Source organism: Herpailurus yagouaroundi, unplaced genomic scaffold (genome assembly GCF_014898765.1).
Source record: "Herpailurus yagouaroundi ecotype Mexico unplaced genomic scaffold, PumYag 182, whole genome shotgun sequence".
NCBI classification, from domain to species: Eukaryota; Metazoa; Chordata; class Mammalia; order Carnivora; family Felidae; genus Herpailurus; species Herpailurus yagouaroundi.
The window spans coordinates 48726977-48752029 of NW_024412413.1; the positions used below are offsets into that span (position 1 = coordinate 48726977).

The 25053-nt window shown below is 40.1% G+C and overlaps 1 protein-coding gene and 1 long non-coding RNA gene across 6 annotated transcripts in view; one reads left to right on the top strand and one right to left on the bottom strand.

Annotated features, from left to right (window-relative positions):
* Positions 1 to 22414, top strand: part of CPM (carboxypeptidase M) — an 86479-nt gene extending 64065 nt beyond the window's left edge. For all 5 annotated transcript variants that reach the window (XM_040491469.1, XM_040491467.1, XM_040491468.1 and 2 more), the window contains exons 4-9: positions 1650 to 1822; positions 3663 to 3847; positions 4551 to 4721; positions 8111 to 8263; positions 18220 to 18368; positions 20516 to 22414. In XM_040491469.1, coding sequence (XP_040347403.1) covers positions 1650 to 1822; positions 3663 to 3847; positions 4551 to 4721; positions 8111 to 8263; positions 18220 to 18368; positions 20516 to 20758 — 1074 coding nt within the window. In that variant the 3' untranslated portion in view covers positions 20759 to 22414. The remainder of the gene's footprint in view (positions 1 to 1649; positions 1823 to 3662; positions 3848 to 4550; positions 4722 to 8110; positions 8264 to 18219; positions 18369 to 20515) is intronic.
* LOC121040770 (uncharacterized) lies at positions 3841 to 20287 on the bottom strand. The gene is made up of 6 exons (XR_005795427.1): positions 20057 to 20287; positions 19126 to 19252; positions 18426 to 18509; positions 10779 to 10911; positions 6249 to 9263; positions 3841 to 4027 (listed from the first exon to the last, which is right to left on the bottom strand). It is a non-coding gene; the product is annotated as an uncharacterized LOC121040770 (long non-coding RNA).
* Positions 22415 to 25053: the final 2639 nt, after the last annotated feature.

The following is a 25053-nucleotide window of genomic DNA, read 5'->3' on the forward strand; positions in this document are numbered from 1 at the left end:
AGAACTCACCTAACTCCACACCCGAAAAACAAATAATCCAGTGAAGAAATGGGCAGAAAACATGAATAGATACTTCTCTAAAGAAGACATCCAGATGGCCAACAGGCACATGAAAAGATGCTCAATGTCACTCCTCCTCAGGGAAATACAAATCAAAACCACACTGAGATACCACCTCACACCAGTCAGAGTGGCTAAGATGGACAAATCAGGAGACTAGATGCTGGAGAGGTTGTGGAGAAACAGGAACCCTCTTGCACTGTTGGTGGGAATGCAAACTGGTGCAGCCGCTCTGGAAAACAATGTGGAGGTTCCTCAAACAATTAAAAATCGATCTACCCTATGACCCTGCAATAGCACTGCTAGGAATTTACCCAAGGGATACAGGAGTGTTGATGCATAGGGGCACTTGTACCCCAATGTTTATAGCAGCACTCTCAACAATAGCCAAATTGTGGAAAGACCCTAAATGTCCATCAACTGCTGAATGGATAAAGAAATTGTGGTTTATATACACAATGGAATACTACTTAGCAATGAGAAAGAATGAAATATGGCCTTTTGTAGCAACGTGGATGGAACTGGAGAGTGTGATGCTAAGTGAAATAAGTCCTACAGAGAAAGACAGTTACCATATGTTTTCACTCTTATGTGGATCCTGAGAAACTTAACAGAAGACCATGGGGGAGGGGAAGGGGGGAAAAAGTTACAGAGAGGGAAGGAGGCAAACCATAAAAGACTCTTAAGTACTGAGAACAAACTGAGGGTTGATGGGGAGTGGGAGGGAGGGGAAAGTGGGTGATGGGTATTGAGAAGGGCACCTGTTGGGATGAGCACTGGGTGTTGTATGGAAACCAATTTGACAATAAATTTCATATTAAAAAAAAACATCTAGCAACATGATAATGACACAAAGGTTTTCATTTTTCATGTAAGTGAAGAGTGAGCCAGTTTAAAGAAAATATAAACTAAGCAGTAGTGTAGATAATGTGCAGATAGGGCAAAACATTGTGAGGATGATGTGCAGACGACTGAAGTTTCAGAAATGTGAGAACGTGGCAATCAGACGTACACAGATATGGCAAAAATTGCACAAAGGTGCAATAGGGGAATATTAAAATCGAAACCTATGTAAATTGTGCTGATTCCAAACTTGGATTTTCCCCTATTAAAATCTGCATACATCTAATGCAGTGGTTCTCAGTCTGTCATCCACCGAGACACGCATGGCGGCCTTCGGCCACAGCGGGCATTCTCACGGAGACACACGCTCTCTTGCCCTCTCTGAGCCACCTCTGCTCCCCCACCCCAGAAGGTATTCTGGAAGGCAAACAAATTGGAAACATAATAAGAATTACTTATTCTACCTAATTCATTTTTTAAAAAGCAAATTATTTATAGATGGGTACTTTTTTTAAAAAAAAATTAACTTTTTTTTTTTTTAATTTTTGCTAACAAATACTTTTTGGCACACCAGTGACTGATTGCCACTTGCCAGAGTATCTGTATGTGTGAGAAACAGTGATCTCACAACTGGTTTGGGTTTCAAATACCAAACTTATCTAGTAGAAGCCCTTGATGGGGAATTTGCGCTTTGGAGTCTGTTTTTCTTTCTGACCTAGTAATGTCCCATTTTCTCTATAACACAGACTGTTGGGCGGGAGCTGCTGCTCCATTTAATTGAACATCTCGTAACCAATGATGGAAAAGATGTTGAAATCACAAATTTAATCAACAGTACCCGGATACACTTGATGCCTTCAATGAACCCAGATGGATTTGAAGCTGTCGTAAAGCCTGACTGTTTCTACAGTAACGGAAGGTAAGGATGGGCTAGTCTATTTAAAACAAAACAACCATGGGGCACCTGGGTGGCTTAGTTGGTTAAGTGTCCGACTCTAGATTTCGGCTTAGGTCATGATCTCGTGGTTCATGGGTTTGAGCCCCTCATCAGTCTCCAGGCTGGCAATGTGGAGCCTGTTGGGATCCTCTCTCCCTCTCTCTGCCCCTCCCTAGCTCGCTTGCGTGTGCGCACGCTCTCTCTCTCTCTCTCTCAGTAAATAAACAAACTTTAAAAATAAAAAATAAAACAACAAGGCCCTCATCAGGTAGTAGCCCAAGGCCTTGTTAGTGAACCAGCTCATAGCATGTGTCATGTCATTGCCATGTTGAAAACTCTTCAGGCTGCCGCAGCTTTGAGAATGAAAAGTAATGTCCTGAAGAAGGCTGCTTTACTCCTGTGGCCACCCTACCACTCACCCACTCCAGCTGCTCAGAGTCCCCTCCGTCCCCAGGAATGAGCTGGCTCTTTCTCGCCTCAGGCAGTGGGCACACCTGATTGTCCGCTCCTTACCCCTCACACTGCTAATCAATGTTTCCTCGAAGACTTCCTCCCTAACCTATCCTGTATTAGGTCCTCGGTTCATATCACCTGCCACTTTACCTTCATAGCACAAATTTTAAGGTCTTATTTCTTTTTTTCATTTTTTTAAAGGTTTGTTTATTTTTGAGAGAGAGAGAGAGAGAGACAGAATGCAAACGGGGAGGGACAGAGAGAGAGAGGGAGAGACAGAATCCGAGGCAGGCTCCAGGCTCCGAGCTGTTAGCACAGAGCCGAATGCTGGGCTTGAACCCACATACCATGAGATCATGACCTGAGCCAACGTTCGTTGCCCAACGGACTGAGCCACCCAAGTACCCCTAAGGTCTTATTTCTCTTTGAATGTCTGTCTCCTCACAAATCTATAAGCTACCCGGAGGCAGGAATCCTGTCGCCTGTGATCCTCACTGTTAAATCCCCAGGGCCTAGCTAGGCCTTCAGTAATTACCGGTTGGTTTATTAAGCCAGTACAGGAACTAACCAAAAAAGAAGAGGGAGTCTTGTAGTAGTTCTCATTTAAACAGTTTATCTTGTTGAACTCTGTCTCAGGACGTTTGGAATTTCTCAGATGTCTAGTATACATTTCTATTTGTGCAAACATTTGTTTGCTTTTACCAAAAATAAAATCTCAACACTTGATTGCACTCAACTTTAGGGTTTTCTAGCATATTTAAACATGGCCAGTCCACTTTCCAGAAATATATTTGTGTAAAGTAGTATGTTCCTGTCGTTTCTGTTATCAATTGCTATGTAACGAAACCCTCCCAAATTTAGCGACTTAAACCTTTTTTATTTACCCTCAATTGTAGAAGTTAGGAATTTGGACAAGATAGAGCAAGGCTGGCCAATCTCTGCACCACGTGTCTGGAGTTTCAGCTGGGTGTGGCTGAGACAGCTGGACTGGGACATGTGTGGAGTCTCAATTCTGGCTGTCACCTGGGTTTCTCATTTCTCCACACGGACTCTTCACATGGCTAGTATCGGAGTCTCAGGGTTCCCAAAGGGAGCGTGCCCAGAGCAAAACCCTAAAACACACACGTATCAAACCTCTGCTCACATCACAATAGCTACCATCCCACTGGTGAGAGCAAGTCACACGGGAGGGGACCGGAGGTTATGTGAACGCCAGGTGTGGTTCATCGGGGGCCACCAAGACAACCATCCCCAGCCCTGTAGTCGCATTTTGAAAAACAGCTGGTACCCAGACAAAAGGTTTGCATGTTGCATGAGTCTACTTCCTCACATACCATCAATAAAACCTAAAATATTCTTTCTTTTAAAGGGAAAATAGTAACTACTATGACCTGAATAGAAACTTCCCAGATGCTTTTGAACTTAATAATGTATCGAGGCAGCCTGAAACTGCAGCTGTCATGGAGTGGCTGAAAACAGAGACGTTCGTCCTCTCTGCAAACCTCCATGGCGGCGCCCTGGTGGCGAGTTATCCGTTTGACAATGGTGTTCCAGGTAGGCAGACATGGCCCCAGCTCTGGCTTTCTGAGCCCAGAGTGGAGTTACTGCTCTGCGTCTGGAGGGGACGGATCTTCCTCGGCTTGCCTTCTCTGCCAGGGTAAAAGGGCCTCCGCGTCTCCCCTCTGGGCCGTCCTGCCCTCAGTTGATAAACCGTAGATGGGCGGTGTGGCTGAGCTGGTCCCCGACAGGATTATTTGAGATTCATCAGAAAAATAATAAAATTGGGTTAAAATACCCTACAAGAGGCAACATGACTGAAAGAACGTAAAACGAGAACTTGCCTTTCTTTGCTAATCATGAGCGATAATTGCCAACTGCTTTTAAAAGTCTGTGGGATAAGGTATGTACCAGGGACTTAAAATAGTACCGTGGCTTTATTTACCCCCCATGGTACATAAGGAAAGTTTCCTGCCCTCCAGAAATTAGCAAGAGGGACTAAGAGGGTACTTATGAGCTGATGGAGGAGGACTTTGAATATGGCTGTGGTGTATTTTGTGTGATGCCACTTTGCATATATTCCCTAAAAACTAGGAGAAAGAGCAGAAGGGAGCGGAGCGTTCATGGCAGGGGGTGGGCTTCCCTCTAGAAAAGTAGAGCCTTCCTGTGTGACCGGACGGCACATTTGCTGACGGGGCGCTGCGTGTTTCCGCGTCCTCCAACACGAACTGAAAGGCCTCGGTTTGTTTTTCACACACAGCAACTGGGACGTTATACTCCCGTAGCATAACCCCTGATGACGATGTGTTTCAATACCTTGCACATACCTATGCTTCAAGAAATCCCACCATGAAGAAAGGAGATCAGTGTAAAACTAAGATGAACTTTCCTAATGGAATTACAAATGGCTACTCTTGGTATCCACTCAAAGGTGAGTTTGTCCTCTAGCTTTCTCCTTATTGACTTCCTCCCCACGTGCCAGCTGGTTTTTGTGGACCCCAGCAGTTGTCAAAGTTTGTTAGGTGGTGCGGTCCCTCCAGTTGCGTCTCTGTCAGCTAATGTCACAAAAGCAGTGGGGGGGGTGACTGACTGAGTGATGTTCAGATAGATACTTGTTCAGCATTTACCTACTCTGAGCCAGAAACTGTGCCAAGAAAGATGGACAGAACACAGACCCTACCCTCAAGTTTAACAGGAAGAGCCACATGCAAATGAATAATTGTGGTGGCAGCATATTAGAATAAAAAGGAGAGATTTAGAAAAGGTACAGCGTACCCCAGAGGTATACTGTAAAGCCAGGGTGCAGGAGGGAGTAGAGAAGACCTTGGAGAAATGTGATGCTTCTGCGGCATTTAACAAGGACAGCGGCTGATCCAGCTCATTATGGCCACGCGCCAGTGGGATCCAGCTATTGCCAGATCTTCTGGTTTGTAAAATAAGCTGAACTTGTACGTGAAATATCTTGATCTTTTTTTTTCAATATATGAAATTTATTGTCAAATTGGTTTCCATACAACACCCAGTGCTCATCCCAAAAGGTGCCCTCCTCAATACCCATCACCCACCCTCCCCTCCCTCCCACCCCCCATCAACCCTCAGGTTCTCAGTTTTTAAGAGTCTCTTACGCTTTGGCTCTCCCCCATTCTAACCTCTTTTTTTTCTTTTTTTTCCTTCCCCTCCCCCATGGGTTTCTGTTAAGTTTCTCAGGATCCACATAAGAGTGAAACCATATGGTATCTGTCTTTCTCTGTATGGCTTATTTCACTTAGCATCACACTCTCCAGTTCCATCCACGTTGCTGCAAAGGGCCATATTTCATTCTTTCTCATTGCCACGTAGTACTCCATTGTGTATATAAACCACAATTTCTTTATTCATCAGTTGATGGATATTTAGGGTCTTTCCATAATTTGGCTATCATTGAGAGTGCTGCTATAAACATTGGGGTAACAAGTGCCCCTATGCATCAGTACTCCTGCATCCCTTGGGTAAATTCCTAGCAGTGCTATTGCTGGGTCATAGGGTAGGTCTATTTTTAATTTTCTGAGGAACCTCCACACTGTTTTCCAGAGTGGCTGCACCAATTTGCATTCCCACCAACAGTGCAAGAGGGTTCCCGCTTCTCCAGAAATATCTTGATCTTAAAGCCATTTTGCACGCTAAACAAAAGTGCTTTTCCAGCCGGGTATGGGGGCAGTGAGGGCATGCTTACACTTTTCTGTCCTTGGAACAGGAGGGCCAGGTGAGAGAGGGGAGGAGATTGCCTTGTGGGGGTCACAGGAGGGGGGATAATTCTTGTCAAAAGGAAGAATGGGAGAAGAAGCCGAGGGGTGTAAGAGAACTCACACGAGTCAGGGGCCTGAGAGAACGGAGGGACCTAGGGCGGAAGAGCCAGGGGAGACGGGGGGCTGGAAGGGGGTCTCGTTGCTCAGCGGAGAGGACCCCGTTTGAGACCTACCTCTAGCAGGCCGTAGGCCATACTTGGGTGATAGGCCACTTTCCCAGTCGTCACTGTGGACACACAGACCGTCAGCCTTGCACAAGCTGGTACTTGTGGGTCTCTGCCAGCTTTCCAGGTGATGGGAATTAGCACAGACCACGACTGGAAGCTGCAGGGCCAGCGAGACAGCACCGCACCCCCACTCTCTGTTGGACAAGGCACAGGGGGGGGGGGCCGGCGCCGGGCCGTGCAAGCCTAGTCCCTGCTCAGCACTCCCCCAGGGAGGACAGGGCTCCCTCCCGCCCCGTGGCAGAGCGGTCCTGCACGAGCCCCCGCTGTCTGTCACCTTGCAGACACATCCAGGTGTGCTTGCGGGAGGTTAGCTAGGAACCTGGTGTCTCCGTTGGGAATTGTTTCCGAGTGTCGCTGTGTGTCGGCTGTGTCTCCTGAGGGAAAACGCAGGCAGAGCCAGCTACGTTGAGGAGCTTAGAACACAGCATCCTGGCTCAGCCTGGAGGTTTTGTCGTCGGGGCCCGGCGTGCCTCATCCACAGGCGCACACACACTCCACACGTAAGCATCCTCACCCCTGCGTGCTCTGTACACCTGTTTTGCCATTTAAATTCTTTCTGTCCGAGACTGTCCAGCCAAGGGCTTCTGTTTTATTATTCTCGTCCTTTTTTCTGTTTTCTATTTCTTGGTGAAAATGATCTCAGAGAGAAATACAAAACTTAGAAGGTGAGTAAAGGATCTAGAAAGGACATAGAAATTCTTCCTGCTAGAATCTAGATCTACATAGATATTAATCTAGATATTTTGATGTATCTTGACTATTTTCTGAGTTTTTTTCTAATTCATTACTTCCGAAATACCCTGATGGAATTGAGAATATCTATTTTATAGGCAGATATCAAGTACAACAAGTTGAAATCTGGCCGAAAGTCCTTCCTTCAAAGTTACCATATTTCAAAATCCAAGATGCCACTGGTTGGAAAATACACCGTACCACCAAGGAAGAAAAAACAAATGTTTCTGGCCAAACTCATGCCACAATGATGGTTTTTAGCCATCAAATTTAGGACACATCCAATTCAGAGATTTTAAAATATGAAAATCTTGCATCTTAGAAGATAGGAAATATGATTATACCCTTTTGAAAACTGGGTTTTCAGAGGTAAGAACCAGAAACTGAGAACAGGTGACGGCAGCCCCAGACGCAAGGGGGCCTGGGTCCCTTCTCTCCCGAGAGTTAGCACAGCAGCCTTTCTTTCATCCCCTGAAGCAGTTTGGTGTCCTAAGAGCACGGGGTCCGCAAGACAGCCTGTGCTCTGGGCTCGGCCTTCACTGGCACGTTACTTACCGTATGTGATTGTCTCCCCATCTGTAAAATACGGGCGACAAACTCTTCAAACGGTGCCCGGTAATAGTGAACACTCACTAAACGTCAGCCACTATTATTCCGCCGAATGAGTATACTTAGCTTACATGTGTATTTATGAATGGTTTGCAAAAACATTTTTTAGAAGTATCACTCTCAGTTTAAAATGATTTTCACAGAAGAAATGTACATTGATGAATCCTTTTTGTAATGTATGATCGGGGGGAAAAAAAAGGCTGACCCTTCCCCTGCCCCTCAGTTGGTTTTGATGCACAGTTGAACCTTAGCTCTGATCCAGTTACCCATATGGGAACATTTAGGATTGCCTGTTCATGCCTGGGTAATAAAATGGCAGGCCGTGACTTTATATGCTAATATGTCAAATTCATCTTTTCCTGTTTAAATGTACTTTCTTTGCAACGGATTCATTTGTCCCCAAGGTACAGGATACTTGACTCCGTTCCAATTTTAGACCTTAAAAAATTAAATATGCTTGTGTTTAGGTGGAATGCAAGATTACAACTACATCTGGGCCCAGTGTTTTGAAATTACATTGGAGCTGTCGTGCTGTAAATATCCTCATGAGGAGAAGCTTCCATTCTTCTGGAATAAAAACAAAGCCTCATTGATTGAATATATAAAACAGGTGCACCTAGGTTTGTAAGATTTTTCTTATTAATTCCTCTTAACACAAAACATGGCATCTGGCAAAATGTTTGGGTTGAGAAAATGCAAGTCCCTGTTTGTTTTCTCGGTACAGCCTCATTTTTAGTACCAGAACTAATGATGAAGAATTTTCTCTGTATGAATATCTGCAGCATGTAAGAGTTACAGTGCTTGTCAGTTCATATAAGAGAGAGCATGAGGTATGCTACTCAGTGTAGGGGTATGAAATCCACAGTACTTCACATTTTACATGTTGAAGCCCTAGAAATCTGGCAAGAGATCCAGGAAAACAGGTTATGACTCTGTTACATCATCACCCGTTTAGAAAATGCCAAGTTTGCTTGCCACTTGTCACACAATATCATAGATCCAGAGAACCCTGAACATGCCATTTTGCATTTTTTCTAGTCCTGGGCTGGTGACCTGGCACCATTAGCTTCAAACCCCTCACAGCCTGCAACTCTGCCAAATGATCTGGTCCTGGGAACCTTCCCAGTCTAGTCTGGTTTTTGACAGCTAGCTAGCCTTTGTCATAGACAGGCTAAATGTGGCAAGAGTGTTTGTTCTCGAACATGTACGGCAGACTCGCTGGAGGGTTTGTTAAAACACATCCCCAGAGTTTGATTTAGTGTGCCTTGACTGGTTAATCTTTCCCAAGGAGATGCTGCTGCCGGTTCAGGGACCTTGCTTTAAAAGCCATCATACTGCTTGTGATAGTGATGGATTCAGGGAGTTCAAATGTATTTAACCAAGCTGTGTCTCTTTGGGCAGAGTGTGGAAGGCTCTTCTGCATTGCCAGAGTTTAGTTTTCTCCATTCATATGGCTTGAGGGAAGAAACATATCAGAAATTGGCACAATAGTTATGCTACCCTATCAAGCCCAAGTAGAAGGTGTGTGTTTGTGTTGAAGAGGTTTGCCTCATAGGCCTGCTATATAGCTGCACAATTCCTGGAATTTTCTGCGTGCTTCACGCCAAAGCTTTCCACCTGCTAAAGAGACAGAGGCAGTTGAGGAAGGGAAGAGTCAGAAGCACAGGGGGTACAGGGCTGAGTGCAAGGACAATTAAGGGCTTCTCTGGGTTCCATATCCCTAAAATGGATGCCCCTCCCTCCTTTCATACCTCTATCCCCAACCTCCAGCCCCCTCCCCCCACTCCCCCCCACCCAAAAACACAAGCGCACAAAGATTAGTGGTGAATTCACAGGGCTGTGTCAAATGTCTCAGCCAGTTCATGAAGTAGGCTGATTCTCTGTGATGAGATGTTAAAAAAGTCATTATTGGGGCGCCTGGGTGGCGCAGTCGGTTAAGCGTCCGACTTCAGCCAGGTCACGATCTCGCAGTCTGTGAGTTCGAGCCCCGCGTCGGGCTCTGGGCTGATGGCTCAGAGCCTGGAGCCTGTTTCCGATTCTGTGTCTCCCTCTCTCTCTGCCCCTCCCCCGTTCATGCTCTGTCTCTCTCTGTCCCCAAAAAAATAAATAAACGTTAAAAAAAAATTAAAAAAAAAAAAAGTCATTATTAGCATTTATTTAGATTATTGGGTCCTTCTCCTTTTTCACATCATCAAGCTTTGTTTTGGGTCTTCTCCTGATTACTATTCTGGTATTTCACCACTAGATTTTCATCACGAGGCACATTTAGCCTTTCTACTGTATTTCTACCTTTAATGTGTTCCTCTGCCTATTGTAAAATTTCTCCTCCATCAACATCAACGCGTGACTGCAAGCTGGACAAGGAATATGCTCCATATAACTGCACTATTTTTGGAATTTCAGTGTAGCAGTAAAAATTATTTGCTAAGCGCTGAATTAAGGTGGGCTCTGAAATATCATGGTGACCTAATGCCAACGAAGGAGCTTTATAAACTGTCACTTAACATGCAAATTATAGCATGTTAAGTAATTCTTAATTTGGAGGGCTTACAAGTCCATTTACATTAGGTTTTATAAAGAGTATTTATCTGCCTGTCCCTATAATCAGGTATGCACAATCTACTTAAAAGTATATATAAAGCACATCAACCCTGCCCCCTTGTGGTTTAAGACAGGCAGGCATTTTCTTTTTCTAATTTAATAATGAAAACCGATTTCAAAATATTGACAGTGTGGTTACTGTTACTGGATAGAAAAGTTCTCTCAATTTTGGTATGTAGTAGGAAGCCAAAGAATATCTTTGCTTAGGGATGATGGGAGCAAACACCTTCTTAGGGGTATTACTGTGGTTTAAAGAAAGTACTGGTATTTGTCAAGCTGTGTTTGTATTCACTGGCTTAGCTTCATCACTTGCTTAAGACGCCTCTGAGACTCTGACCCATCTGGAAGTCTCCGGCCTACCTTGTCTGGGAAGGAAAGGCCTCCTGCACCAATAGAAGGGGCTGGAAGGTGGTACATATCACCCCCATTTTACAGGTGATGAAACAGAGTCCTAGGAGCTGGGATTTACACTGAGACTTGACTGGGTTCTTTCTGTCACAGAAAGCTGTGATGACGGGACATATCTGTACTTACCTAATGTGTCAAAGGACTTCCTAAGAAGGGCAGGATGGAAGTATCTCTTCAAAGAATAATGGCACTGACACCCAATGAATAAATGCATAATCAGGCTACTAACTTACGACTGATGTTTGTGGTTGGGTACTACCTAAAGACCAAAAGGATAAATACCAAGTCAGAGAAATAAATATAAATGAAACTTTTAGAAGAGGTAAAAGAACAAATTACATGAAAATTGAGGTTAACATAGCTGATGTCTTCTGAAAATACTAGAAGGAAATACAACATTTAGTAATTCCTTCTCTGGGGGGAAAAATGAAGAGTCAAGAATTAGGAAAGAAAGTAAAAGGCAACTTGGGTCAACCAGAAGTCTGTTTAATGTTTGAGACAAAGATGTTTCATTTTAAACTTTTCTGAAGGAAACTAGTATGTGCCTCATATTTTTCTGCTCTAGTAAATAATTACAAAGTAGATAGTTTGGGGATAGTTCAGGGTCATTTTTTCATTGTGGAGTCTTACGTCATTAAGATGATTTGTCATTAAGTGAGCAAACTAGAAGGTGAAAAGTAACATTTAAAATGAGAAGAGTCTCTTTTTCAAAATACTTAAAAAACTTAAAAAAAGAGAGGGTGGGGGAGACAATCCCAAGCAGGCTCTGCACAGCAGTGCTGAGCCTGATGCGGGGCTCCATCTCATGAACTGTGAGATCACGACCTGAGCAGAAACCAGGAGTTGGATGCCCAACCGAACCACCAAGGCGCCTCTAAAATGAGAAGAGTCTTTAAATATAAATGGCCTTTTGTCAACTGTACTCCTGAAATTTCGAGGGGTGGGGTGTGGTCCTGGATTCAGTGGGGGCTCTGGGGATTAGTGTGGATTTACAGCCATGCTGTACCACTTGGCTGTACGAGTTTAAGGTTAGTTAATAATCCAAAGCCTTAGTTTCCTCATCTGTAAAACTGTGATAATATTGATGTGAGGATTCAAAGAGAATATGCGCATTAAGCACTTTGCCATAGAGCCTGAAACATACTAATTGGTCACTAAATGTTCACTCCTGTTGTTAGTAATAAGACACCTTCAATCAGTTCCATGATTCCAAGCAATCTTGGGATTATAATTGTTTCACATGTAGTTTGACCAGGAGACAAAACTCTTAAGTCCCTTGCATAGATACGTATCTTATTATAAGTACACTGGCCTTTTTAAAAAGATTTTTTAAGTAATCTCTACACCCAACATGGGGCTCAAACTCATAATCCCAAGATCAAGAGTCACATGTTCCACTGATTGAGCCAGCCAGGCACCTCCCCACCCCCTTTTGTAAATACACTGGCATTTTTTAGTTTAGGATTTAATGGAATCCACTGAGGGCAATGTCATAGTAGTTTGGTGACTGAGTAGACAACTTGGAAAGGAAAGGAATGGACTTAGATTGTCATCTGTGTCCTCTCATTTTGATAATCTGTGTTATTAATGGAATATTTGACAACAGATTTAGCCTATAAATACAACTGGTAGCCCGACTGTATTTTAAGTTACATCCAAAAATAAGTTTTCCTAGTTTTGGTTCAAGATAGCAATGTAGGAGGATCCTGAACTCCTCTCCTCTCACAGACACACCAAATCTACAGCTACATATGGGGCAATTTCCTCTGAAAGAAACCCAAAAACTACCTGAGCCATTCCTACACATTGGGTGAGGGAGAATAAAACTATATTGCAACGAGTGGGAGAGGTTGAGACACGATCTTGCCATACACCCCCGTGCCTGGTGCAGGCACACATCAGGAAGGAACTTACACCTCCAACCTTCTCCCTGAGCTGCAAAGGGTTTGAACCCCATATTTGGCACCCTATTGTTAAGAGCTACACCAAAGAGACAATCCCTCAAAACACCTCACTTTGAAAGCCATGGGACTTGCATCCAGAAGACCCTCAAGGCTGTATCGAACTTCAAGGATTCACACAGATTCAGTTGGCTACCTGCCAGGGCCTTGTGCAGAGCCCACCAATTGAAAGATGCCCAGTTTTTGGGTTTTTTTTTTTTTTTTTTTTTTTTTTGTGAAAGAGACCTATTTGCTGCTCTTAAATTTTTGGCCTGAAGGGCAGACACCTAGATTTAACACACATCTAGGGGTCTACTGAAATATTCTCCAAAGATGGAGGCCAGCAGACACCATGTGTGCGCACTCTCTCCCTCCAGGTCACCAGTGTCTCCCAAAAAGGAGTTTATGCAAGCGTCTGGTACCTCTTGGTAGCTCTGGTAGCCAGTGGGGTTCGTGTTTGTGGGTTCAACAGGACACTGGCAAACAAATAGTTCTTAACTGGCTACCACCCCAGGGCTCAGTGTAAAGGGAGCAGGGAGACACATCCAGTCCCCAGTCTTCCCCCTGAAAGGTTTTTTTGGATACTTTAAGAGCCTCTGCCTGAAGGTCTGGCTTCTAATCAGCCTCAGTCTAGGTACTGACAGGTTTTGGCACAACTTCAACTACTGGGATCTACTAAGAATAAAGTAGGCTGCTTAGACAAACACAAAGGTTTGAGAAACAACCAAGAGCTAGGGCAGAGTTGAATTATAAGGTTCATCCACAAAACACCACTCCTCCAAGACTGGAAGAGGTGGCTGGGTGGCTCCGTCAGGTGAGCATCTGACTCTTAATCTTGGCTCAGATCATGATCCCAGGGTCATAGGATTGAGTCCCATGTCAGCTCTGTGCTGGGCATGCAGCCTGCTTAAGATTCTCTCTCTCTTCCACCACCCCTCCGCCTCACCCCCCTCACTGGTAAAAAAATATTTAATAAAATTCCGAATAATCTAATGTTGTAAAGGTAGTGGGTTTATCACTTATAAAACTATTGTAAGCATTAAAAAACAAAGCAAATATATAGCTACAATAATTTGTTTATCCCAAGGTAAAAAGATGTAAAATGTGGGCTGGAGGGAGTAAACATGCAAAGGCTTAGAATGCTATCAAGTTATTATCAACTTAAAGTAGACTGTATTATGTAAGTCTCAAGGTAACCACAAAGCAAAAACCTATAGATACATAAAAGATGAAGGAATCTAAGCATACACTAGAAATCCAACAAATTACAAAGGAAGAGAATAAGAACAAAGGAATTATAAAACAGCTAGAAAACAATTACCAAAATGGCAATAAGTACATACCTATCAATAATGACTATAATGTAAATGAACTAAATTCTCCTATCAAAAGACATAGAGTGGCTGGATGGAGGAAAAAGAAAACAAACAAACAAACAAAAAAAAAACACCACAAGACCCATCTGTATGTTGCCTTCACAAGACTCACTTCAAGACAAAAGGACACACAGACTGAAAGTGAAGGGATGGAAAAATTTTCCATGGAAATGGAAACCAAAAGAAAGCTGGGATAGCTATACTTGTATTAACAAAAAAAAACCAGACTGTTAAGATAAAGACTGTGATCAGAGACAAAATCATTATATAATTCTAAAAGAGCCAATCCAATAAGAAGACCTAATATAGGAGTACTTAACTATATAAAGCAAATATTAGCAGACCTAAAGGGGAAAATAGACAGCAATATAATAACAGTAATGGGATTTAATATTCCATTTTCACCAATGGATCGATCAGACAGAAAATTACTAAGAAGACACCTTAAACGACACGTTAGACCAGCTGTACTTAATAAACACAGAGCATTTCATCCAACAGCAGCAGAATATACATTTTCTTCAAGTGCACATGGAACATTCTCCAGGATAAATTTTATGTCATGCCACAAAATGAGCCTTAGTAAGTTTACAAAGCTGAAATCATATTGACCATCTTTTCCAACAATGGTGGTATAAAACTAGAAATCAATTACTAGAAGAAAATTGGAAAATTCACAAATATTCAGATGTGAATCAACATGCTACTGAACAATCAGTGGCTCAAAAGAGAAAAATCAAAACCTTGAAACGAATGAAATAAAAACACAACATAGCAAAACTTACGGGATGCAGCAAAAGCTATTCTAAGAAGTTCATAGGGATAAATGCCAACACTAAGAAACTGAGATCTCACAGAATTGTTGAATTATTATATTTTACACCTGAAACTAATATAACACTGTATGTTTACTGGAATTAAAATTTTAAAAAATCTAAAATAACCTAACTTTACACCTCAACTTAGTTTGTTCTCAACTTAGGGGAAAAGAACAAACTAAGCCCAAAGTTATTAGAAGGAAGGAACAAAGATCACAGAAGAAATAATTGAAATAAAAACTAAAAAGACAATAAAAAGATCAACAAAACTAAGAGCTGTTTTTTTTTGAAAAGATAAACCTTTAGCTAGACTCACCAAGAAAAAGAGAGCAAGAACTCAGAAATGAAAGGGATGTTGCAACTGATACCACAGAAATGCAAAGGATCATAAAAGACTAAACGATTGTACATCAAAAAATTAGACAACCTAGGTGATCATTAAATCCATAGAAACATACACCTACCAAGACTGAATCATGAAAAAAAATAGAAAATCTGAACAGACCTTTTACTAACTAATAAAAAATATGCCAGTAATCTCCTAATTTAAACAAAAGCTCAAGACCAGATAGCTTCACTGGTGAATTCTACCAAACATTTAAAGAAGAGTTAATACCAGTCCTCTTCAAACTCTTCCAAAAACAGAAGAGGAGATAACTCTCAAATTCATTTTACAAGGCCAGCATTACCCCAATAGCAAAACCAACAACACTACAAGAAAATTACAAGCCTATATACTTGATGAACACAGATGCAAAAATCCTCAACAAAGTATTAGCAGACCAACTTCAACAATACATTCAAAGGACCTTGATGAAGTGATTTATTCCAGGGATGCAAAGGTGGCTCAGCATCCACAAATCAATCAACATGATATACCACATTAACAAAATGAGAGATAAAAATAATATCCCAATAGATGAAGAAAAAAAAATTAACAAAATTTAACATCCGTTTAGAAAAACTAACAACAAAGTGGGTATAGAGGGGAATGTACCTCAACATAATAGAAGCCATATATGAAAGGCCTACAGCTAACCTCATAATCAACAGTAGAAGCTTTTCTACTAAGATCAGGAACAAGACAAGGACACCTACCCTCACCACTTTTTTTCAACATAGTACTGGAAGTCCAGAGCAGTTTGGTAAGAAAAATAAAAAGCATGCAAAACAGAAAGGAAGAGGTAAAACCCTCACTTATTTGCAAGTCACAATACTACATATAGAAAACCCTAAGGACTCTATCAAGAAACTGTTACAACTAATAAATTCAGTAAAGTTGCAGGATACAAAATCAATATACAAAAATCTGTTGTATTTCTCTAGTCTAATAGCAAACTATCAGAAGGAGAAATTAAGAAAACAATCCCATTTAAAACTGCATTATTGACAAGAGTAAAACACCTAGGAATAAATTTCACCATGGAAGTGAGAAAGACTTGTACACAGAAAAATATAAACCTTTGATAAAAGAAATTAAAAGCACAAATAAATGAAGATAATCCATTAATTAGAAAAATTAATATTGTTAAATAGTCCATACAACTCCAATCTACACAGTGCGATACCTATCAAAATTCCAACAGTGTTTTTCACAGAGAACAAACAACCCTAAAATTTGTATGCATCCACAAAAGACCCTGAATAGCCATCTGAGAAAGAACAGAGCTTCCTGATTTCAAACTATACTTCAAAGCTATAGTAAACAAAACAGTAGGATATTGGCATAAAAACAAACACATACATCAATGAACAGAATAGAGAGCCCAGAAATAAGTTTAGGCATATATGGTCAATTCATTTATGTCAAAGGAGCCAAGACTATACATGGGAAAGGACAGTCTCTTCAATAAATGGTGCTGAGCAAACTGGACCACTGTCTTATATCATACACAAAAATTAAAATGGATTAAAAACTTGAATATGCAACTTGAAATCATAAAGCCCCTAGAAGAAAACATAGGTGGTAAGCTCCTTGACATCAGTCTTGGCAATTATTTTTTTGGATTTGATACCAAAAAGCAAAGGCAACAAAAGAAAAAATAAGACAGGTGGGACTACATCAAGCTAAAAAGCTCTGCACAGCAAAATCATCAATAAAATGAAAGGGCAACCTATCGAATGGGAGACAATATTTCCAAATCATATATCTGGTAAGGGGTTAATAGCCAAAATATATAAGGGATTCCTACAACACAACAGCAAAAAACAAACATACAAAACAAAGCAAAACAAAAAAACCCAAACAATCCAACTTAAAAATTAAGCTGAAGATCCGAAGAGGTATTTTTCCAAAGACGACGAGCAGGTACATTAAAAGGTGCTCAAGATTGCTAATCATCAGGGAAACGCAAATCAAAACCACAATGAGACACCAGCTCACACCTGTCAGAATGGCTAAAAATAAAACACAAGAAACAAGTATTGACAAGGATGTGAAAAGAGAACCCTTGTGCACTGTTGCTGGGAATGTAAACTGGTGCAGTCACTGTGGAGAACACTGTAGGTTCCTCACATTAATAAAGAGCTACACAGTATGATCCAGCAGTTCTGAGTACTTATCCTAGGATAATCAAACACTAACTTGAGAAGATATCGGCACCCCCACATTCACTACAGCATTATTTGCAATAGCCAAGACATGGAAGCAACTTCAGGGTCTAATGATGATCACATAAAGAAAATGTATATATGCACATCACTTTTTCTTCATGCAAAAAAAAAAAAAAAAATGCAGCCATCTGCAACAACATGGATGGACCTTGTGGGCATCGTGCTAAGTGAAACGTCAGACAGGGAAAGACAAATACCATATGATCACCTTTATGTAGAATTAAAAAAAAAAAAAACAGAGGCACCTGGCTGGCTCAGTGGAGTGTGCAACTCTTGATCTCAGGGTTGAGTTTAAGCCCCATATATGGTGTAGAGATTGCTTAAAAATAAAATCTTAAAAAACACCACAAACAAAAAATTCCTACTGATTTGTAGAGAACAGATTGGTAGTTGCCAGAAGCACGGGGCGGCTAAAATGGGTGAAGCTGGTGAAAAAGTATAACTTCCAGTTCTAAATCCTGGGGATTTAATGTTTAGCACAATGAATACAGTTAATAATACTGTATTGTATATTTGAAATTTGCTGAGAGTAAATCTTAAAAGCTCTCATCACAAGAAAAAATTTTGAATTATGTTAACTAGATATATTACGGTGATCATTTCACAAATAAATCATTATGTTATACATCTGAATCTAATATAATGTTATATGACAATTAGATCTCAATTTTTTGAAACAGTTTACCTTCCCTTAAATACTTTATTGTTATTATCAAAACAACTTAATAAATATTGGGCATATTTTTCTTAAGTAACTACAAGAATTTATTTCATGTCATAAAACACGGTATTAACATTTAATGCTCTTTTTGTCTTGCAGGTGTAAAGGGTCAAGTTTTTGATCAGAATGGAAATCCGTTACCCAATGTAATTGTAGAAGTCCAAAACAGAAAACATATCTGCCCTTATAGAACCAACAAATTTGGAGAGTATTATCTCCTTCTCTTGCCTGGGTCCTACATAATAAATGTAAGTATACAGCCCTAGTTATTGTTATTAAAACACTTTAGAACTTGCAATACTTACCCAGAAGGAATCTGAAATAAGTCTGGAAAGTCCCAGAAGTAGATACATCAGGACAGAAGGAAAGGACAACATCAGACATGGCATCTGGCAGGGAGTGGGAGAGGGTGAGAGTGATAGGAACAAACCAAAAAAATCATGTTTTTCCCCAACTGGCAATGTTTTTTTTTTTTTTTTTAAATTTTTTTTTTCCAACATTTATTTATTTTTGGGACAGAGAGAGACAGAGCATGAACGGGGGAGGGGCAGAGAGAGAGGGAGACACAGAATGGGAAACAGGCTCCAGGCTCTGAGCCATCAGCCCAGAGTGGCAATGTTTTTAATAGAAGCCAAGTTCTATTTCTTTTGATCCCTTTTATGATAAAAGACAGAATGACCCTTATTAATGACAATAATTAAACAATGTAGCCAAAGTACTTCCAAGCTTCATGGAATACCATTTTAACACCCATTTCATGAAACATAATTTCTGCTATTAAGTGGATTGGGGCACAGATTCCTTAGAATTCATTATAAATAAAATTTGATCCACAGACCGACCTATTTTGCAGCCCTTTCATAAGCAAACGATGGTGAGTTCCAATCAATGCAAGTAAAGTTCCAGGTTTAATTCTATTAAGATGTTTGAGTCATTTCTTCCTAGGAGGAGGCTTGGACTAGTTTGAGCGCAAATGGGTTTTTGTGAATGAATTAAATGAAGTACCTGATTTAGTTGACCAGGTTGTGCCCGTTCCTCTTTGATTTGACTTTCTCTAAGAAACTCAAGATTCTTCTGCTTTGCTTAGTGAGTCTGATGCCAGCTATGGTAGTCGTTCTGTACAGAGTGACTCCTGGGGAAAAAAGTCATCTATTCTGTAGTAAAAACTGGCCCTGTATTTTATAAAGGTGAAATAATGAAAGGCATGTTTTTCAATTTATACAACTGCAGGATTCAGAGCTTCTCTGTTCCGTGGGTTATCCCCACAGTGCCCAGCAGTGGGGGCTCATCTACTGCTAATCCTCTTGCTAAGAATCTCTCCTAGAACCAGGAAGACATCAATTCACTGTGAATCTTTGCCTTGAAAGGCCCCTTATATTCCTGTTACACTGACATTTCCATTCTATGATAAGGGGAGGGGGCTCCTTGTAATGAAGCTAAATTATTTTTATGTAATCCCAAAAATAAGTCACACACTTACAAAGTTATGAATTGTTCATTTCCAGTTAGACTAATGTAGTACCTATTGGCTTTAGCTACTAGTTCTGGGATAAGAGTGGAAGGCAAGACTTTGGAAGCTGAAATGAATGACAAATATATATTAGTGCCCAATAAATGATTTTCCCCATTCTTTTCCTTCTCTACCATATATAGTAAAAGTATTTCTTAGTGGACATGGTCTGTAGTTAGGTTAGCATTTGTCTTATTTTTTCTGATATCTTCTACCAAAAAAATAAATCTAGCTTAAAGAGTCAAACTCATAGAAAAAACTGGGTAAAATCAAAGCTTTTTGAGGAAGCAATAAACTTGTACACTTAGATCAGCTGCAAGGAAAATGAAATAAATTAAAAAAAGAATTCCACTTACGAATAATATCGATACCCAATCAGGATATTAAGTACAGACTTGGGACAAAGGGAAACTGTCAACTCTTTACCTTTGCTCTCCATGGAAATGATGGGGATTCAGTCTGTGGCTTTCTTCTCCTGGCTTACATCTCCAAATAAAGGGCCTGTCTTTATTTCACTTTATAATTCTTGGGGCAACAGCATTAGCAACGGTGGTCCATATCAATAGGCATTGGACAATTCATTCAGTGAGCAGGACTGAAGCGGTTACCAGCTGGGGAGGCCTGGCAGATGGTTACATGTGTTTCATAGAGGGCACACTTGTAGTGGTGGACATTAGTGTTTTTAGTGCTGGCCCCACAAAACATCTGAAATCACTCAGATAATTCTTTTTTTTTTTTAAGTCATTGGCTTTATTCTTTATTTTTCTAAGATAATATATTTTTAGTTTTATTTAACATTTTTATTTTTTTATAATTTTATTTTTTTTTAATTTACATCCAAAGTAGTTAGCATATAGAAAATAATTGTTTCTTGTTTCCTCTCAGGTTACAGTCCCAGGGCATGATCCATACCTCACAAAGGTGGTTATTCCAGAAAAATCCCAGAACTTCAGTGCTCTTAAAAAGGATATTTTACTTCCATTCAGAGGGCAACTGGATTCTATCCCAGTATCAAATCCTTCATGTTCTAAGATTCCTCTATATAGTGATTTGCCAAGCCACTCAGAGGCAACAAAGCCTGGTCTGTTCTTATTTTTAGTGACTGTCTTTCACGCATTTGTCAAATAAAGCAAAATACGGAACACACTCCCCATCATCACCTGGAATCAGGGATTACTCATGCCAGGTTACTGCAACTCTCAACTCCCTCTGTGGGACCTTGACTGAATAAACTCCATGGTCCTTCCCTAAGAAGACAAATGGTTGTTTCCAAATCACAGCAAGCTATGTGTGGTGATAACAAAAGCAACGATTTAGTCTTGATGAATGGAAGATACCTACCTTTCAAGTACTATCCACTTATGCTCAATCTTGAAGTTGTCTTAGAAATTTGTAAGAAAAACTTGAGAATCAAGAAAGAAGTTCCTGCAAGAAAAAAATGGAGCTAATTTTATATACGGAGAGCCAGATGAATATAAGCAATGAACATGAACATTCATTGATTACTTACTATATACAAAACCCTGTGGTGAATGCTAGATGTGAAGATATATAGTAATTACTAGTGCCAAATATAATTCTCAGCACGTGGAGAAATGACAGCACTGGAAATATTTCATTTCTCAGATGTTCTGAGGAGAGAAAATAGGCAACAATGTCTCAGTGGCCCACAAAAACATGGGCCTGGTGGGATGACAAGGTTGTGTCTACGGAGCCCCAAAATAACAGGTCAATTAAGTGTCCCTGCCTTCCTGCTCTCAGATGCCACATCAGTTACACCGATGACCCCCAAATGTGTAAGTCCAGACTCTTGCCAGAGCTTCAAACTCCAGTCCAACTTCCCACTGTACATATCTACCTGGATATGACCCACAGGTACCTCAAATTCATGTAGAAATCACACACATTTTTCTCTCTAGAGCTGCTCTTCCTCCTGTATTTGTCTCAGTGACTGGTACCACCAAACTAGAAACCTGAGTGTTATCCTTGACAGTTTCTTGTCCTCCTTCATCCCATATATTCAGTCAGTCACTAAAGATTGATGTTAATTACAAATGTTGATTGATCTTCCCTCTCTCCATGGCTCGTAACGTTGTCAAGTTTAGGCCACCATAGCTCACTGGCACCACGGTGACAGTTTTGCTAGTCTCTTGTGCCCAGCCTTCTCCTCTTTAAGTCCATCTTCTACATGGCACTGAGGAAGAGGATCTACTCAAAACAAAAACCATCAGTCAACTGCTTGTAGTTCCTATACACTTAATGTGCTGTTTGTGTACTATATCTGGAATACCATTCTGACCCACCACGACATTTTCTTTCCCACTCCTTTAAAATTCAGTTCAGGTATCAACTCCTCTAGGAAGCCTCTGCTGACCATCATTCCATTCCATTCCACCCCAGCAACCCCTTCCCAGTCAATCTTGAGACATTTCCTCTTTGCTTCTCTAATGTGTTACCTCTATTATTGGATTTACAACTGTATTATGATCTTGTACTTTCATGTATGATTTTCCCTAATAGAATGTGAGCTCTGAGGCCAGAGTGTATTTAATTTGGGAAAATTCATTTTTATATCCTCAGAGCTCAGTACATAGCAGAAACTGAATGAATGAGTGAAGAGTTCCACAAACCTGCTACTCCCAGTCTCTCTCAGAAACTGTTGGGCTTTGAGTCATTTTGTCAAATGAGGTCCAATGCTTTGGCAATCTCCAGCTCAGTAGTAACACTGACAGAAGAGTGTTTTCAAATACATGTCAACAAATAAATTCAAGTATGGTGTTTTTACTATGCTTCGCATTTATCCTAAGGTTCATAGTAAACATGTTACCTGTTAACACAAGCTACCTTTTTTCAATTAGAAAACAAAATTTTTACCATTAGTACTCATTTTGAAGCAACTGTTGTCTACTATCATGAGAGTTAACCCATCTTAAAATATTATATATAAGAATTAAAGGTGGGGGGGGACATCACAAAATAGCAACTCCGTGAGCAGGTTTCTAAGTGCTGTGTATTGCTCATGGACTGTGAGTTGCCTTCGTCTTTCAATTGGAAGTTCTATAGGATCGGAAAATGAAACTACACTGGTTGGGTTTGGTATATGGTGAATGCATGAGAACCACAAGTGAATGGGAGACACATGGGCACATAGGAGCTATTCTTGTGCCAAGCTTATTCACATGTACACAATCATACTTGTTAATCTAAACAGAATTTGTAGTCTTTTTATCACTTATAAAATCTGGCAATAACTTGAATATCTGGGTCATTTTTATTTAAATAAACAGTAATTTATTATATACTTGAAAGTATGTATTGCAGAAAATGATTTTGGATTTCTACAAAGCACATAAAATTCGATTTACCATCAAGCCTTATTTTTCAAGCAGACCTTTGGAGTCATAGCTTTTCCAAGATACCAATTTTCAAAGGGACATAAACCAAAATGTGATGTGGTTCATGAGCCTTAGTGTAAATTTCTTAAGGAAATAATGTTTTTAAAATCAGAAATTTCATCAGAATCAAACTTAAAATCATTTAAAGACAAGTAAAACAAGTAAAATACTCTAAACAAATCTAAACCAAACCTTCAACACAGAGTACATTCAGGGTATATATTTTGCAGCAATGGCTGTGCTCAAAAGTAAACTTTGTAGTGAGAGTTTAGTATGACTCAATCCCAGCTACACTCTCCACTAACCAAGTTAAATGACCAAGAGGAGAAACAGCCATGACATTCCAACTAAGACCAGAGCCCCAAATCTCCCTGTATGACACCTTCCGTACTGTCTCTTTACCCTCTTAGACTGGTGATTATAATCCCCAGGTTCTGAGTTCGGGTATAATTCTGTTTATGGAGAAATCAACATGGTGAAGATTTTTGAGAGAGAGAAAAGAAAGAATATGGGAGTGAAATTTTAATTAGAAAGCAAGAATCTGAATTCAAACCCACCCCACATAGTTCCCTTACCTGTAAAATGAAGGCTCCTGTTTGAGTCTGTGACTATCAAAAGCAGTGGTATGAAAATGCCATATTTTGATGCATTTTTTTGTTACTTGCCCAGAGAAAGGATAATTAACAGTAGGTGGCATAAATATTTTGAAAGCAGTATAATATACCTTATTAAAGACCAGGTCCCTTCCCCCAGGTATAAACAGAATTGACCTGAAAACAATCACTGGTTAGCTAGAATGAGCATTTAATAATATTTAAGGAATCTCATGAAGGTAACAAAGGTTTCTTTCATGTATCTACTTAAATTATGATAAAAACATGAATGAATCTAAATGGAGGGGAATATTTTAGAGAAATGGTAAGTCCCTGCAGATAAGTGTCAAGGTTGATTCTGGGGCTTAATTATCACATTTAGCCTTCAGCTGTTGGATGTATCAGAAATGTTAAAAGCCTCCTCTCAGCATTTCTGAAAGTCTAAGAAATCAATGTTGTGTTTTGCTCCAGAATAGAATTTTATTTGTAATGTTTTTAAAAATGTTGTAAGAAGTTACCTCTACCTTTAGAGAGTAAAAATAACTGATACCGGGCTGGAAATATATTTTCCTAAGGAATCCAGAAAAAATGAGCACAGTATATTGTCTCATTGCAACAGGGCTAGCTGCTAATTGAGAAGTTTGGTTTTTATTCTGCAGGGACAATATAGTTATCTATTTTATGACCAATCCTCTATATCTTCCTCATGACTTTTAAAAATCATTTTCTACCCACCTCCCACCTAAAAGAGCCAAAACAAACAAAACACACACACATACCCTCACAATAACTAAGAAGTTTAGGGAAAGAGTTAAACTTCATTAGAGACTTTACATTATATCGCTAATAAGCAGATACTCTATTGCTCACAAAACATTTTATCCTACTTTAGCATATGAACTACTCCGTAGCCTTTTATCAGATGTTTCACAGCTAATTTTATGTTTTCTCAGTGACCTTCTGCACTGTAATTAAAGACTTGCAAAAATTGTCTAACACAATAAAGTTTATTGGGTAGAGCCAAGACTACCTCTGAGTTCAGTAAATTTGAGTATTTCTGACTCAATAAAGAATATTCATGTAAGCAAAAAATACTGTTTCTTTTCATTACGTTACCTTAAAAACAAATCTGCAAGTGTAACAAAGTCCACATACTGGACAGAACTGATTACCACCAGACAAAGCCTGGGAAAGACCAAACTTAATGACCTTTTTATGAAGCAAGAATATTGCAACTCTTCAAAACCCAGTCACCCCAGGATGGTTTATATATATGATATGATGTATACCCATCCTATTATACATATTCCAAATTACTTTTTACCATGGGGAAGATGACAGATGAAAAATGTGCCTTGTGATTAAAAAAAAAAAAACCTGCAAAATTAAGAATGCACATTAATGAGAAATCATGCAGGAAAGAAATGGATTTTCC